The sequence below is a fragment of the Oreochromis niloticus genome, linkage group LG13 (assembly GCF_001858045.2).
Source record: "Oreochromis niloticus isolate F11D_XX linkage group LG13, O_niloticus_UMD_NMBU, whole genome shotgun sequence".
NCBI lineage: Eukaryota > Metazoa > Chordata > Actinopteri > Cichliformes > Cichlidae > Oreochromis > Oreochromis niloticus.
The window spans coordinates 20,163,873-20,182,236 of NC_031978.2; the positions used below are offsets into that span (position 1 = coordinate 20,163,873).

Below are 18,364 nucleotides of genomic sequence, written 5' to 3' on the forward strand. Positions count from 1 at the left end.
AGCAAATGATAAATATTGGCCTACAGCTATTTGATGCATATATTAAACATATTTTTCTTTGAAAGAATGTATGATTTACCACATATACTATTTAATATAATAATATTACAATTGCTTCATTTACTGCCAAAATATATTTTAACCTTTTTCCCAAACATGGGTTTTGTGGCTTAGCCGAGAATACATTTAATATTTAACTTTCTCTTTTCTCATAAAACACCGACCACAAAACAATTAGCTGCCGTCTTTAGGTAAGCAGCGATTCTCTATCACTGAACGCGGCTTACAATTAACAGAAGGATCAGTTGTGCGTGAAATTCTGCCCGACCTAAGTTTACCTTCATTATCGATCAATTTTGATCCTCAAAAGCAATAAAGGAAAAAAGACTTAACCTACCAAACTCCATGTAAATGAAGGGAAGATACATCATTAAGCTTGAATGGTTAAATGACTTGTGCAAAAACAGGCTGCAGATATTTCTGTCTCCAAAAAAGTAAAGTGTAGATAGAGCAGCAACACTCGAGTTTTAATTGGCCTAATCAAAAACTTGATGTGTGGGGTGACAAAAGGTTATTCTAATTTGCCAGAGGCAATCACCCTGATTACTAAATTGTAGTAATGTTTGCAGATAAATTTGAATATGTTAATCACAAATGCATAACGCCATATCTCCAGCCATTCAAATCCTTACCGCTGCAGCACACACGCTGGATAAATAATTAAAGAAGACATACATTTTTAATCTAATAAGTACCAGATAAAATGATGAATAATTGACCGGTTGGCTTATGATATTCCTGTCAGCTGGAACAATAAGATGTGCAGCCACATGTATTTCTCAGATTTCAGTAAGTTATTTACAGAGGGCTTGTTTTTAAGTGCTTGTTTGTATGCAAATACACTTCTACAGTAAGGCTGAAGTCCTCAGCTCTCTGGATGAAAGCATTTAGCCCACTTCATCCTTTGTTAAGATAAAAAGCACCACTGGGTTTAGCAGATATTATTTATAGATTGAAAGACCATTTGCTTTCCAGAATGTAAAGAGCCAGTTGGACAGACTTATACTACACATGCTCTGTTTGTTGGTGGGTGGGAAAATTATCTGAAAGTGACTGTTCCCTCACTCAATTAATCTGTAACTTGAATTCCATTATACGCCAAATGATGAAGTGGAATTTACACACGGCTTTCACCTGACATTCTCAGACTTCTGAGCGAGCAGGACGCTGTTCGATATTTTTCTGACCTCTTCCAGGCAACCTTGCGAACTTTTCTTAGCCGGTGGAGAAGGGTGATGTTTGTTAAGTCTCCATCACAGAGCCTTTTGAAACATACTGCCACAGAAATGCATACAAAGATGAGACTTGAAATAAATCCATATAGAAAGGCAGTATAAAGCATGAAGGAACTTTTCTCAAGGGATCAGACAATATTTGTATGGTCCAACCTAGAACACATTGCACTCTGCAGAAAGCCGTGCTTTTCAGTAACACTTTTGGAAGTATGTTCACGTTCAAACTTCACACTTTTGAAATATGCCAGCGTATCTATTCAAGTCTTATTTTATATTGCAAAACTCTTTATACTCTTACTGAAAATGAAAAAGCCTTAGAATTCTTGTGGAACATTGTCCTCTAATAAAACCGAACGCACTGCCTTGATGTCTCATGAATTAGCTATTCTTGACATCGCTGCATTTTCGCAAACTTACCAACTCCTTAACCAGCAAGAAATTTCCAATGTTTACTAAAAACACAGAAGAAGAGTGTGGAGAGTGCACCTCATATGAGAGGAGCTACACTGCACAAAGACTGTGTTTGCATTTAGACCCATGCTGCACTGATAAAGCGGGCGGCCCAGAATGACACAGTTTATGGACAAATCGAATGCAAACCCATATTTCAAATGATAAGTGAATAAAAGTCACATCAACCCCCAGCCTGTAACACTGACAAACAGCCAATCAGATCAGCAGTAACACCGAGGTTTATATTTACCATTCGTGTCAGAGATGCTGTGATTTAAACAAACTGTGTGTAGTAAGACCTGAGAGTGATAAACTTGTGTATTATCTTTGTCCACGGCACACAGTGGACAGATAACGGACAAAAACTTGAGCGTTTTGTTGCTGCTTTGTGACACTGCAACGGGAAACAAGAACTGACTGAACACACAGTGTTTAGGAGAACACTAAAGAAAGAAAAAGGGAACGTTTTATTTAAAGTATTACTGATAGGACAGCATCGTAAGAGACAAAAATATCTGAAACAAGGAAAAAATGACAATTAATGAAAATTTGGAGCACACGCATGCATAAATGTGCATAAAAGAAATAATAAATAATTTTTAAACAATCTATGCTGCTGTACAGATTTCACAGTGTTTCCTGTCTTGAATCTTAACCTCAAACAGACAATAATTGCATTTACGTTGATGGTAGAGTAACTGTATGCAGTGTAGATTTCACAGAGCTTTTATTTGCTCCTCATGTCTGATATGAACATTTACTTTGCACTAAAAGGACGTTTGTGTAAAGAGCTGCATGGCACCGGCTGGATATATTTCCCATGGTAAAATGTTAGTTACACAGCAACGTTCAGTACAGTACCTCTGGGATCTTTTCATTCCAAAATATTTCAAACATGTCATCTTTTCATACACTAAATACATACCCAACATATTAGCATGGATTCGAGAAGGTGCTGGAAACATTCCTCAGAGGTTTTGATCCATATAGACATGACAGCATCACACAGTTGCTTTAGATTTGTTGGTTGAACATCCTTTATGCAAATTTCCTGTTCTACCACATCTCAAAAGTGCAGACGCAGCAGAAATAGCTTCTGCAGCAGAAGACCACAGCCAGTGCGGTGGTCTTAATGGTTATCCGAGTTACTGCTGCCTTCCTATCAGCCTGATATCAGCCATCCCAGTAGATCTAAAATACTCAGACCAGTCTGTCTGCCACTAAAAACCATGACACATTCAAAGTCACTTAAAGTCAAAGTCACTTCCTCAATATGATGCTTGATTTGAACTTCAGCAGGTTGTCTTGACCATATCTACATGCTTAAACATACTGAGTTGATGTCATGTGACTGGCTGATTATGAGCAGTTAAACAGGTGGACCTAACAAAAGTGTCTGATGATGGTACTGATCAAAAGCACTGGCCTTTTGGAAACTTACAGTGTAAATGGCCTAACTTTGTTTAATCTTGCAGGGATTTTGAACAAACAGCATAAAAATAAGCCTATCTATATATGAAAGGTGAAATAACTACATTTCTAGCCTGTAACAACCAAAAAGTAACCAACACATTTTGTCATCATTATTATTTTGCAAGGACATGAGCATGTTGGTAAAGCTACCTTCTTTCTAAGAGAGTTTGAGGAAAACACTTTTTAGGATATGGAACATGTTGCACTTATCCTGTTGAGTTGTTGGAAAGTTTTCAAGAGGTAACATTAACCCAAAGTGAAGCGAGTCCTCATCACTGAAGCGATGCACAATATGCTAGAATATGTAAAACTCACATTTGTGTGTCCTGTGCCTATCAGTCACACACTCACACTGTCAGGCTCTTAAAGCGATACAATCATTTTCTCTGACAGCATTTTTCCACTGTCTTTTTGAGCTCATCATCCATGACAGCTGTAATTCTTGGCTGTTCTCCTTGCTAAATTTCTACAAGAGATATTATTTTCTCCATGGCAGCAACACATTGAGGAAGCATTCACAAAGTCCTGCGAGCCAGCCCGAGCTAACAAATAACCATTCCTGCTGACTGACTCTGCTGAGAAATTTGGTATAAACAAACTTCAAAACATTACAATTTTGAATTCCGGCTAACCAGAAACACTGTGGCTAGGAGGTAGTCGTCAAAAACAATCCTTGATGTTGAGAATCCTCAATTGTTTCATTATTAAAAATAAGACAACTACCAATCCTAATTTAAAAAAAAAATGCCATACATTATTTTATTTCTGCCAACAAAGCCTGTTTTTTATCACACATGAAAGACCAGCGTCACTGAACTGGTGTTTTCAGAGTAGTTAAATGCAATGAACATGACTGCTGCAGATTAATTTAAGTCAATAGTAAATCAATATTTTAGTCAATATTTAGGCCAATCGACCATCAAATTTGTCCACAACTCATGTTAGCGCTCAGCAAATGCAAGATTTATTGCTGCTTGAGTGACAGCACACAGCTGTTTCAGGAAATCTGTTAGCCTTTAAGAAGAATTAACCTACATTTAAAATGTGGCTCCTTTTAAAAGCTTTCCATCTTCAGCGGGAAGCATTAGATGGGGGTGTTAAAAAAGTACGGAGAGACTGATTAACACATTACCGTTTTAGTCTTAATTAATGAATTTAGTAAGACCAATAGAGAGATACAGATGTCATGGTAAAATCTCTAATGTATTTCATTATACTTTATTTAGAGTCAAAATAATAATAATGATTAAAAAAAAGATCTCACAAGAAATTTAACTGCTGAATGCCATTTTCCTTTCATATTGAGTTGCATGCAACTTGCTTCCATTTACCTATTATCATTATTTGTTACTTCTAAATATGTCAAGGTTATACAGGAACTTATTTTAAACATGTTTACCAGTGCAAAAAAAAAAAAAACAATATAAAAATTAAAGTTCACAAAAAAAAGGCATCTTCACAGAGTTGTTTTGAATGCACTCGTCCTCCAAAATTCAAAGACGCAAATGCAATAAAGTCTGTAATGAGCGGGCTTTCTTTGGAAATATCCTTCTGAGACCACAACTGTGCTCAGAATGGTAGCTATGTTTGCTTCTTATGTTGAAGTGGAATAATTGTTTCTTGGACCTTGAGTTATTTTATAGATACTTTGAAACAAGCGTAGCTGGAGGTCTGATTAAGGTAAAATTAGTTTCACTTTCTTTGTGAAGAACACTTGCAGGAAGTGAACTTATGAGGAGGACTGAGTGCTACCAAAGCACGGCCATAACAGAATCAGCAAAGCACCTCTCTACTTCAACCAATTAGCACAAATTCTCCTCTGAGTGTGAATATAATGTGCTCTATTCATATTATCCTTGTAGACCATCAGCTCGTTTTCTTTTACTTCCCTGAGAAAATCACACAATCTCACACCATGACGAATACACTAAAGCAGCTGCAATCAATAAGTTTCCATTAACAATAAATCAGAAATGCTTTTATTAGAATAAAAGGTTTTTCATTAATCCACTTTAACAGTCGGAGTCTTTACAGTAATTTTTCTAAAATTAAAGCGTATCTTGATCAATTCCAAAATAAGTTTGCAGTGGTAGCAATTTCAGAAACATGGTTGAATGACGACAAAGAATTGCAAGATGGACTAGAGGGCTATGAAATGTTTTGGCAAAATAGGAAGAATAGAAGAGGAGGAGGTGTTGCTATGTTTGTTTTTTCGTATCTTAAATGTAAAGTTGTTAATAATATGACTGCTGTGATTGATAACTTGATGGAATGTTTAACCATTGAAATTCAGTGTGAAAGATCGAAAAACATATTAGTTAGCTGCATTTATCGTACACCTGCATCCTGTATAGATCAGTTTACCAAAGAAATTTCTGTAATATTAGAAAAACACAAAGAGAAGGTGACTTTTTTTTGTGGTGATTTTAACATTGATTTATTGAAGGCAAACGACCATAATAAGACTTCAGAATTTATTGATACAATGTTTAGTTTTGGATTCCATCCGTTGATTCTAAAGCCGAGCAGAATAATGATGGATAGTGCTACTTTGATCGACAATATTTTTGTTAATAAGATCGACGGCAAGATACTTAGTGGACTGTTAGTCACAGATGTAAGTGATCACTTGCCTGTCTTTTCAGTGTTTGAAATGAACAATCAACTTCATTTTCAAGAGGAAAAGCAAATTGATTACAGTGGTAGAATAAAAACACCAGAACAAATTGCGGCTTTTAAAACAGACTTAGAAAATTATGACTGGCAAAAAGTTTATGTGGAAGACACTAATGATGCATACAATGCATTTTTGGATATATTTTTGTCAATCTATGACAGCCATTGTCCAATTAAAAAGTTTTCCAAAAATTCTAAAAAGAAAAAACCATGGTTTACACAAGGTCTGGAAAGAGCCTGTAAAAAGAAAAATAGGTTATACAGGATTTTGTTGACACACAGAACAAAGGAAAATGAAGACAAATATAAAAAATATCGAAATAAATTAACATCTATTATGCGATATGAAAAGAAAAGATATTATGAACAGCTGCTTCAAAAACATAAAAATAATATTAAGGCTACCTGGAGTGTATTAAATAGGATAATAAAAAATCAACATAATATATGTTCTCCAACACGTATTGTAAAAAGAGGTAATGTAGTGATTGAGAATATTGAGAGCATAGTTAATGAATTTAATGATTACTTTGTTAATGTAGGTCCCAACTTGGCAAAAGAGATTTCTGTACCAGGAGGAAATGATGAAGTAGATTCTACTTCTTGTAAATGTAACTCAATGTTTCTTGGTGGAGTCTGTGAGAGTGACATTGTAGAAGTGGTGAGCAAATTCAAGAGTAAAAAATCCATGGATTGTGATGACCTTGACATGTCGCTAATTAAAGAAGTTCTTCATAGTGTCCTTCAACCTTTAACATATATTTGTAATAAATCATTTCAAACTGGAATTTTTCCAGATAAAATGAAAATTGCCAAAGTGATCCCACTATATAAAACTGGTGATAAACAGATTGTGTCAAACTATAGACCGGTATCTTTACTGCCTCAGTTTTCAAAGATTCTTGAAAAACTATTTGCAAACAAATTAGATTCTTTTATTGATAAATATGATTTATTGAATGATCATCAGTATGGGTTCAGAAGAAATCGCTCAACATCTCTAGCTGTGATGGAATTTATTGAAAATATTGCAACGGCTGTGGATGAAAAACAGTTTGGAATAGGTGTGTTTATTGATTTACGTAAAGCTTTTGATACGATAGATCATTCTTTACTTTTACAGAAGTGTGAAAGGTATGGTTTAAGAGGTGTTGTACAGTTTTGGTTAAATAGTTACTTGAATAATAGGTTCCAATATGTGAGTATTAATAACATGAAATCTAAACTTAGAAAAGTAACTTGTGGAGTTCCGCAAGGATCTGTTTTGGGACCTAAGTTATTTTTACTTTATATAAATGATATTTGTACAGCTAGTGATATTTTAAAATATGTGATGTTTGCTGATGATACAAACTTATTTTGCTCTGGAAAAGACATAAAGAAATTACTGAAAACAGTGGAAACAGAACTCATGAAGTTAAATAGATGGTTTGTATTTAATAAACTATCATTGAATGAAAGTAAAACAAAATTTATGTTGTTTGGAGGTAGTAAAAGTAATATTAAAGTAAAATTGAATTTAAATAATGTTGAAATTGAAAGAGTATATGAGACAAAATTTTTAGGAGTAATTATTGATGATAAACTTTGTTGGAAGCCCCACATAGAATATGTGAAACGGAAATTATCCAAGTCTATTTCTATTCTTTATAAAACAAAAGATTTTTTGAATAAGAACTATCTTTATTTATTGTATAATTCCCTTTGTTTGCCTTATATGACCTACTGTGTAGAAATTTGGGGGAACACTTACAAAACATATTTGGATTCAATATTTAAATTGCAAAAAAGAGCTATTAGAATAATAAATAAAGTTGGATATAGGGAGTCCACCAACCAGTTTTTTGTAGGATCATCTATGTTAAAATTCATGGACATTATATATTCTAAAACTTTAGAAATGATATATCGTGTGATGAAAAAGAATGTTCCAATTTGTATTTTAAGTATGTTTCAACTAAGAGATGGAAAATACGATTTGAGGGGGTCTTATAAGTTTGAAATACCTAAAGTGAGAACCAATGTTAAGTATAGATGTGTGTCAGTTTTGGGAGTTAAATTATGGAATGGACTTAATGATGAACTGAAGATGTGTTTTTCTTTGTCATTCTTCAGGAGGATTTTAAAAATTTGTATTACACAAGGTTATAGAAATTTGGTTTGTTAAAAATTTTTTGTGATGGTTTGAAAAATTTTTTGATTTATCATTGTTTTCTTTTCAAACTGTTATACAACTTATTTATCAATGCTATTTATTTTCTTGGTTAAGGATTTGATTATTTCTATGGGGGTAAGGGATAGGATAAGTATAAGCCACAAGGCTTCAGCCTATTCCTTTTTCGGTTACTATTTGAGTACTTTTATGTAAAATTATAATTTGTTGTGTTGTTGTTGACTGAAATAAATTTCAATTCAAAAAAAAAAAAGAAAAAAAAAAAAGAAACGTGTCTGTCAGAGTTACAGGCTCACAGAGAACCATTTTCTAACTCAGCAGTTACCTTCAGATTTTCAGTATCTTTCATCTAATTCAGCTTTGGTTTTATAGCTCAAAGTTTTAGGTTTTGGGGTCATTTTCATCCTTGTTAGAGCTCTCGTCAACTGTACTTTACCGGTTTGATATATGGACTTAAAGCAGTAGCTTGACATGTTGGATAATAAGCTTAAAGGGCTGAGAAAAAAAACAACTTTGTCCCCTAACTGATTTTTTTTTTTTTTCCTGTCATGCTATCTGCTCCACTTACTTGTTTGAGATCATTGTGCAAATTTTAAATTAGACAAAGACAGAAAGACAAAATCCTGTGTTATGGTTACAAAAGCAGTATAAAAGCTGTCATTTTATAAAGAAAATAATTTGCCGCATTACTTTCCAAAGTCCTTGAAATCAAACTTTGTTCATGTGACAAACAAGATATAGCGCAAAAAGACAAAATAGGACCTCTCTGGGCAGAGTAAACATGGGTTCCTAATGCTCGCAGCCTAACCGCAGACACCCTCAGGTGCTGCCAACTGCTCACTCAAAAGGTTCAGCGCACGCACAGAGAGAGGCATACTGGGATGCCATCAGCATCAGCACCCCAGCAGGACACTCACAGTCAGGGAGAAGAGTATCCAGGGACAAGACACTTATTTAAAAAACTATCTAATCATCATGATGCCTTTTGACTTATTATCTAACTGTATGAAATCAGGTCTGCACATTTTCCTCTAATTAAACAATAAATGGGTATAAAAAGAGGATCCCAGAGAGGTTTCCAGAAGTAACTATAGAGATGGGTTCAGGGTGCTGTAAAACACAGTGTGGGCAAACGGTTCAACAATTTAAGAATATTGTTTGTCTGCACAATTAATGTGGCCATTTAATTATGCAAGGTGCATAATATCATTAAATAAATTACGGAATCTAAAGAAGTCTCTGTATGCAAAGCTGGAAGCCAATGACACAATTGTGTGGTAGAAGTCTCTGTATAATATCAGTAAGAATGTTTTTCTTATGCTGTTATCAATAAAGCAAAGTATTAAAATGACTTGCAAATCCATGCATTCTGTTTATATTTACACTTTACAGTATCTTCTAACCTTTTTGAAAATAGGATTATATGCGTGTGTATGTCTTGAAAATAAACTACATTGACACTCGGTCTAATAACATCTGCCCGTGTGACCTGCAGCCGAGATTTATAAACGACACAGATATCAACCATCGCAGGGCTGGCACTGAAGATAAAAAGGACACAGTTTTCAGGTGCTGATTGCCTGGCTGGTTAATGTGTATGTATCACACAGCAGCCACGAGCCATTATCCTCTTGGGTTTAATATTGATATTTCTACTTGCCTAAATGAACAGGAGCCACATTAAAAGCGGGCAGTGGTAAAAATCACCCCAACTGAACTTCTGATAAAAGTCCTTATTCATCTTATTATGTTGCGGTAGTGCAATTCAGGGCAACTACCACATAGACCAGAGCTCTCTGAACTCCTGGTGACCTCTGCATGCTGTGTGGTTCAAGAGGATACTGCAATAACGCATATTCATCACACAGATAATTGCAAGGCCCAGTCTCTCGCACATGACAAGCCAGTGCCACCAGGTCTTAATTGGTATTCTTGGAGCTATTCATATTCCAATATTCATGGTGTCCTTTTTCATTTCCTGTTGAATAAATGCATCTGTTAATTGATAGTGTCATAACACAATGAAGAAGGCATTTAGAGCAACTATTTTCTAGATTACCTAAGGTGAAAGAGCATCATGTGTAGTTAATGCATATTTAAAAAGACAGGCAAAATGGCTGGTAAGTGGGGGCTGATGGCAGTCTGATGAGCTGCACTAGATAAAGATAAAGGAAGAGCAGATCTTCGCATATTTGCCTCGGCATGCAGGACTAACTTTGGCGTAGCGATTGCCTTTAGTGGACAAGAAAAAACTGACATGAAAAAGCGAAAATTAACTGGCCATGGCTACCCTACTCTTTTAGGGAGATTTTAATTTGAAGCTGTAAACAACACCTATGTGTCATCTTTCCAGCCAGCTTTCAAGATGACAGAAGATCACACATCCAGCAGATGTTAAGCTGTATTTCATTTGCGACACATTCTGATGACCTGATGAATTAAAATCCAATATCTCTTTTCTTTTCTCTCTTATTTGACTTCATCATTTCCCAGGAGAAATAACTCCCTTCATCCACTAAATGTATGTTTACCTGCTGGTTGATACCACTTGTTGTAATATTTGACAGATAATGAAAAATAAGATTTTAGAGCCTTTTAGCTGAAAACAGCTGACTGCACTGATGACACCAATAAAGTCAGATTTAAAGTCTTGGCTCGTAAAACCCAAAACAATAAGCTCAGAGTAGATAGGCCAAATAGTACACCTGAGACAAATGGACCCATTTCCCTTAGAAGAAATCACAGCTCTAAACAGACCAACACATACTCACTGGCCAATTTGTGAGGTGCACCTGTTCAACTGGCTGTCAATGCAAAATATGCAAATATCTAATCAAACAATCACATGGCAGGAACTCAAGCAGCAGCACTTCCTGTTATTTGCTGTCCTGTGTTTTATATCGACGTTTCAGAGCAAGAACATGTTATTTCAGGAGATTTGAGACCTGAGGCAGAATACTCATAAGTTCAAATTTTGAAATTCTCAATAGAACAAATGTTACAGACTCTGGGATGATGTAGAGATGTAGACATTTACCACACAGGAAGAGCATAACAAGAGCTGCATCACAAGAACTGTGGGTCCAGTGTTTTTATTGAAGCTTTAGAGGAAGTAAAAGTCTGGACATCATGGCCTCATCCATAAGTCATAGACTTGGTTGACTGATCCTTGGCTTGCTCTTTTCACATATCATACTGTGCTGGAGAAAGACACTCAAGAGTATGTGTACAAAAACATCGCTTGGACAAAACAACCCACCCGTAATGTGGATGTAATGTGAATATGTTGTTAATTTAAAAGAAAACTGATTTAAGGGATCTAATTATGAAATACACATTGACTGAGAAGCACTTCATTAGGCAAACCTGTTCAATTGCTCATTAACACAAATCATCCAATTCCGTGGGAGAAACTCAGAGCATTTAAAAACGTAGACACGGTCAAAACGAGCTGCTGCAGTTCAAACCGAGCACCAGAATTGCGAAGAAAGGTGATTTAAGTGACTTTGAACCTGGCATGGTTGTTGGTGCCAGCCGGGCAAGTCTGAGTATTTCAGAAAGTCCTAATCTACTGGGATTTTCCCACACGGCCATCTCTAAGGTTTACAGAGAATGGATGATCTGAAAAAAAGAAAACATTCAGTGAGTGGGAGTTCTCAGGGGGGAAATGCCTTGTTGATGCCAGAGATCAGAGGAATATGGTCAGACTGTTTTGAGCTGACAGGAAGGCAACAGTAACTCCAAAAAACAAAACAAACAACAACCACTAATTATGGCAAATGCATGCAGAAGAGCATCTCTGAAAGCACATCAAACCTTGAAGCAGATGGGCTACAGCAGCAGAAAACCACACAGGATGCCACTCGTCTCAGCTAAGAAGAGGAAACTGTTTCACACTGCATCATCAAAATTTGATAGTCGAAAATTGGATAAACCTTCTCTGTTCAGTTGAGTCTTAATTTCTGTTGTGACATTTAGATGGTAGGGTCAAAATGTGGGGTAAATAACATAAAACCATGTTACGCAGATCCATCCTGCTTTGAATTAATGAGTCAGGATGCTGCTGCTGCTGGTTTAATGACGTGAGGGTTTTTTTCTTGGCATACCTGTGCCCCAGGTAAGCATCTTTTAAATGTTACAGCCTACCTGAGTATTATTGCTGACCATGCCCATCCATTTATGACCACAGTGTACTCATCTTCTGATTGCTGCTTCAAGCAGGATAATGTGCCATGTCGCAAAGCTCAAACTGCTTTCTTGGACATGACAATGAGTTCACTGTACCCAAATGGCCTCCACAGTCACCAGATTTCAATCCAATAGAGATTCTTAGGGATAGCAGAATAGCAGATTGGCATCATGGATGTGCTGCCAACAAATCTGCAGCAACTGTGTGATGCTATCATAAAGATATGGACCAAAACCTCCGAGGAATGTTCCCAGCACCTTTTTGAATCCATGACATGGGAAAGCTGAGGAAAAGCAATATAATAAAGCCAGCAGTTTCTTTTTCACCTGAACCCCCTCTCTTTGTGTTGTTCATAGTGCAATCAGTGTTTTGGTACAAGCTTTCTGAGAAAGCCATCATCCATTAAAAGAAGAAAAAAAATCAGCTTGCTAAGCTGCAGCCTTTGTATGTTTGTTTATGGTTAAATTGAAATTATTTTGTTAACTGCAGAAAGACAGCATTATGAAGTGTTATTGACCCGCCTGCTCCAGACGTCATTACAGACATTTGAATGATTCATAACACGCATCATTGTGGCTAGAAAACAAGAAAGAGCAGAAATTGCTAATTTAGATCAAAACTAGACAAAAATGTCTGTCGTGTGATGACAGTTTATCATCGAAATTGCCAAATATTTTTCTCACTTAATGCAACAAAAAAATCAAGTTACAATTTTTTTTGGTTTGTTTGTTTGTTGTTTTTGCACTGATACCACGGCACAAGCCAATGTTCCATAGAGCCCAACTACCCTCCAGTACGCCCACACTGGAATTAGTCCAGTGCTGCTATGATGAGCTTGACAACTGATGAGTTTTGCATTAAGAAATGGTTAGTGCATAGCCATATTTACATAAATACCAGCATTCGTTTCAATTACATTATGTTATGTGATACATTCAAGTTATGCATTTAATAGCATTCTAATTTATATCCTGATTTACTGTTTTTTGATTCTGGCAATTTCAGTCTTCCATACAAATCTGCCGCAGTTCACGCCAAGTAACTGAGTCCAATGTATTATTACTCCATAAAGAAGGACAATTAGATATCCTATATTCTTTGTGGCTTTCAGGTTTAAAGACAATTAAGTAAACTTTAATAGGGTAAAAAGTGACCTGTTACCTGATACAAGTTCCTCCATTACGACAAGGAAAGTGCTGGCAGACAGGAGGGTCACAGTTCTTGATATTTCTCCCTCTAACTGCCTCACCCATCAGGTAAATCTCCTTTGAGTTGACCTGAAGTTCTCTGATACAACCAGTGAATCTCTTCTCTGGTTTTTCACTCTTGCCATGGATGTCCCACTGAGATGAAACATCCCCAAGGAATATGGGTCCAAAGGTCCCCTGTAAAAATAAATAAATAAATAAATGAATAATTACCACACATAAGTGATCAGCAGTATATATTATTAAATCACACTGAATCCTATAAGACATGTCCCTTCGGGTACTTCAGGAAAAAAACCCAGTTTGTTAAAATGTATGTTTGTGTGTATGTGTGTGAACTTGTTTACATATCTTTGTGGGGACCAAAAATTGAAAGTTTACTATGCTCGTGGGGTCCAACAGCCCTTACGGAGACAAAATCCCGGTCCCCACAAGTTTGAAGGCATTTTTCAGACTCAAAATGTGGTTTTAGTGTCGGGTTATAATTAAGTTACGGTTAGAATTAGGCATTCATTTTTGATGGTTAGGGTAAGCGGCTAGGGAAAGCATTATGTCAATTAGATGTCCCCACAAAGATATGAAAACACAGTGTGTGTGTGTGTGTGAAATTGTTACTGCTATTACATTATTAGGACCTTAATGTATCCTGAGATGAAGAAGAAAGATAACAGACTCAGCTACTGTTACCCTCTGGTGTAATGAGGTATTAGTATCACCTAGTATGTAACTTATATTCATGTTATTAAGTCAGTTACACCATCTGCTACACTATTACACTAGACCCCATGTTTTTTTAACTGTTGTGCCTTTTTTAACTGTTATGTTAAAACTTATCCTCCAGTTGTGAAGTTAATGGGTAAGTAAAGGGAATGGAAGGCGTGTGGAAAAAACAGTGGGTGCAAGGGAAGTGAGGATTCTGGGCATTTAATGTATTCCATGTTTAATGTGAGACTAACCATCAAAATTAATGCTTTCTTAAGTTTAGAAAAATATGAGCACCAAGTAATGTTTTCTTTTTCAGTTCTTTGGATGTCACATATCTAGAGATAATGATCATTAAAAAAACAAAAAACACTGGTAGGTTCCTTTGATGTGCAGTAATTGGGTAACATTTGGCTAATATAGATAAATTGTGTGAACCTGTAACTTATTCTCTCGTAACAGTCAACTTAACAACTGCAGCTGTGTCTGGAAAAATGCTACAAACGAGTACATCACATAAGCATAAAAGTGCCTATATTTTATTCCATCGTACTGTATAAATTTCCTTCCTTTACATTTCTGTCCTAGCCAATGAGCACAAAAAGATTTTAACTGTTCCTGTGGTTTACTCTAAGGTCTAAATGTACTTAAACATTTAAATGGGTAATAAAACAAAACAAACTATAATAAGAGAGCAATGTGTTGACATGAACATTTCTGAGTCACTTGTACCATATTGTGTAAAAATTATGGACACTGGATGTTAACTCAGAGATTAAAAAAAGCTCATTTGCCACTTTACATATGTTTTGTTATGGTATAGTGATAATATGCAACCTTGTCATGTAATATACTGTATGTGAACAGTATGAAGATCTCAAAGTACTATTTCCAGTTTCGTCTCTACCATTACAAAATCACATCAGTCATGTCAGGATTTATACATCCTTGGCACTCGTCATAACTGCGTGCTGGCATCGGAGGAAGTGTTGGACAGCTGAAGTGGAGGTGTTCAGTGAAGGGACACTTAAGTGTTAGACCACATTATCATTTAGGATGTTGGCTCAATACAAGCTTTAAATGACATAACCGCTGCAGATTTAAAAGCCTATAAAGAGACATGCATGACAGGGTTCCTGTGAATGTATGTGCAATGAAGCCACACTTTTAAGGACCTCGAAAGTATCTTTAAAGAAGCTTAAGATTCAAATAAAACAAGCAGCGCGTGATGGGTACTTTTAAAACAAGCTAAACTGTGCTTGTATGTGATCCACTGTAGCTGTGTGATGATGATGGGCTGATGATAATGTATGACTTTATGGTGCCTTCAAGCATGTTTACCATGTTTATGAGAAGAGTCCATTTGAAAAGCCCCACTAATGTAAAATTCATGACTTTGTAAGTGGACCCACAGCACTGCTTTCACATGAGCAGTGTGAACATTTTCGAATTTTATTTGAAGGCAGGGCTAGGCAGTGTGGAATCTGTTTCATATTCTTCTTATGCACATGTAAGGCAGGTTTAGATGAGTAAAACTTGGCCACAATAAAAACAGACAAAAACCTTGGGGCTAGGTTAACTATGCCTTTGGGCTAGTGTGAACCATCTTTGAGCAAAGAAAAAAACATACTGTGTGGATTTACTCAAGATGCATAGTGAAAAGTTTAAAAGGCAAGGCCGTGTTTTATTTGTGGATAGCCTTATTGAATATATATTTGAAGGTGTTTCCCTTTCGGACCACAGCATTTGGCAAGGAGATGATTTAAAATGCTTAAGTAATTGCACCATTATCTAATAAAGAAACAATATTTCTGTCTTTTAACACTTTGCATGGTTTCACTAGTTGCTGCTATAACAAGAAAAGAGAGGGTGTGTCAAAAGGGCTACATTTTCTTTTTGGATTGGCAGTAGAGGATATTATCACAGTTATAGATTGCTACAGGTACATTATTCTAAAGAAAGATGCTGGAAAAAATCAAGGAAGACCTAAAACCTCCAAACAGAATTCACACCGAGCCCACTGCTTCCAAACCTTCATTTAATTTTCTCCCTCTCGTTCTTTTTAAGGAGTCAAACAAGATCTGACTCTTACTTTTACAAATGTCATAGGGCCTCATGGCATCCCTCGCACCAACAAATATTTCATGACACACATGAAATGTTCAGATTAAATTTTCAAGTTATTTCCTCTTTTTTCCTTCACAATTCAGGACCATGGACAGCGCACACACACACATCGATCCTACTACCTATGGTACTACAAATGGCCCTTTATTGAGAAGGCTGTTTGTAGTATTTATCAGAAGTTGTACACAAACACCTGTCAGATAAAAAGTAACTGTATCTGTGCTGATGGCAGGTTACTCATGCATGTCTGCGACCCTATGCTAATTTGTACTGCCCTTGGTAAATTGTTTTGATCATTACTGGAATCAACTAAGTGCTTTTGTTTTCAGAAATTTGGCAATTCTTCGTTTGACTCGCTGGCTTAAATTGCTACTCCAATCCGCACTTTTACTGATTGTGGCTTAAAGCCAATTTGCTCTGCTTAGTAAATATGGGATAGAGTGTGAATAAGTAGAGGTAATATTTCAAAGCCAGAAAATAGATATGTTCATTTAACTCTTCAAAAAAATTTGATTGTTTCCTTTGTCTGATGAAGAAAATACTGGCCTTCAGTCTAAATTGTCACAGAGGTTTCACTATAACTTCTGCGAGCCTAACCATGATTAAGTATATGGAAGTATGCGAAATGTTCATTGCTTTTAGGTCTATGTGGTGCTGTCTAGTTTAACATGAATCAAAAATGTCAAGAAAATGTAAATATAAATACTAAAAACAAAACGTCAAAAGCAAGAGGACAGACAAAACCAACAGCTTTAAAAAATATAACCAGAATAAAGCTTTATATACACAGAATACAAAACTATAACCAGCACAGAATGTAAACATGAAAAGTGCAACAAGCCAGACTGAGGTAACTTACTTCTAGCTTACTTTTCCTATACTAACTGATGTTGCTTATTAAGCTCTTTAATGTACTGCAATAACACCGACATTTCACCACATTATTTTAAGATTGCCAGATTATTAGTATTTATATATCTACATGTATACATTCATTCCTTTTATCTATGAGTAATTATACCCCTACAGCACTGGCTACTGGACATTGAATGCAATCTGGTCTCATACACCAGTAGAGCAGCAAGCCTGCTATGAACCCTGACACAGCAGCTCTATAGTTGGGTGTATCCTGTCTTTGTACTAATTAAAAAGAAACTAATCCAAACTGAAAACTACAGCCTGCCACTTTGCCACAGCCCTGAGTAACTAGATAACAGTGTTTACTGAGAAATCAAGATACTTCTAATTTGACATATACTAACAGTGAAATAGATGGCAATATTGCTTCACCAACATCTGCTAAGCTGTCTGATTAGCCTCGGCAGTCTAGACTGGAAAGTGACAGCAGCTATCTCTCTCTGAAGTCTACAGCTGGCTTTAGTTTTGAGCCCACTCACTTCTTCTCTTGGCTGACAGTGTCAGATAAAGCCAACACAAATACAACACAGAAATAACTAAAGCACATATTTGTTTCCAAGAGATTTTTAAGATCTTCATTTGATACAAGACACTACAAGTAGCTTCTTACTTGTATTGTTTATCCGCAAATATACACAGCATGTAAGTAGTATTTTTTTATTTTTAGAAACGCACTCATTCACTTCATCTTTAAACCTGACAATACAAGAAAAAGTTTAGCACTGTGATGTCTAATTGTAGCAAAGATAGTGCTCGTGTAATGAATGAGGAACAAAGAAACATGTTGGCATCTCAAATTAGAAGACCATAAATCACACTGAGGAGTGGGAGGCATGTTGGGCCAGTGGGAAGGTTGAGACTCTCTCTGCATATTTGAATGTGAAAGCAAAATTATTAATTAATAACAAATATAGGTGTTGTTAATCAAATTAATGAGCCAGAAAAAAAAGACCAGCCTGTGATTAACAATAGAACAAGCTTGATGTGGCTCACACGTTTGCCAATTGTGATCATCTATAGATAATACTGTAAAAGATGCACTTTTTTCTAAATGGAAGCCTGTTTTGTATTCATAAAGCAATGGGCTTTGGCAGCGCACAACAACATACAGTCAATCTACTGATGGCCCTGTTGTCACAAGTTCTATAAG

General features: G+C 36.0%; 1 protein-coding gene across 1 annotated transcript in view; it reads right to left on the bottom strand.

Moving 5' to 3' along the window:
- eys (eyes shut homolog) overlaps window positions 1-18,364 on the bottom strand; it is a 160,887-nt gene that overhangs the window by 20,176 nt on the left and 122,347 nt on the right. Inside the window, exon 40 of the mRNA XM_025897452.1 lies at window positions 13,421-13,644. Coding sequence (XP_025753237.1) covers window positions 13,421-13,644 — 224 coding nt within the window. The remainder of the gene's footprint in view (window positions 1-13,420; window positions 13,645-18,364) is intronic.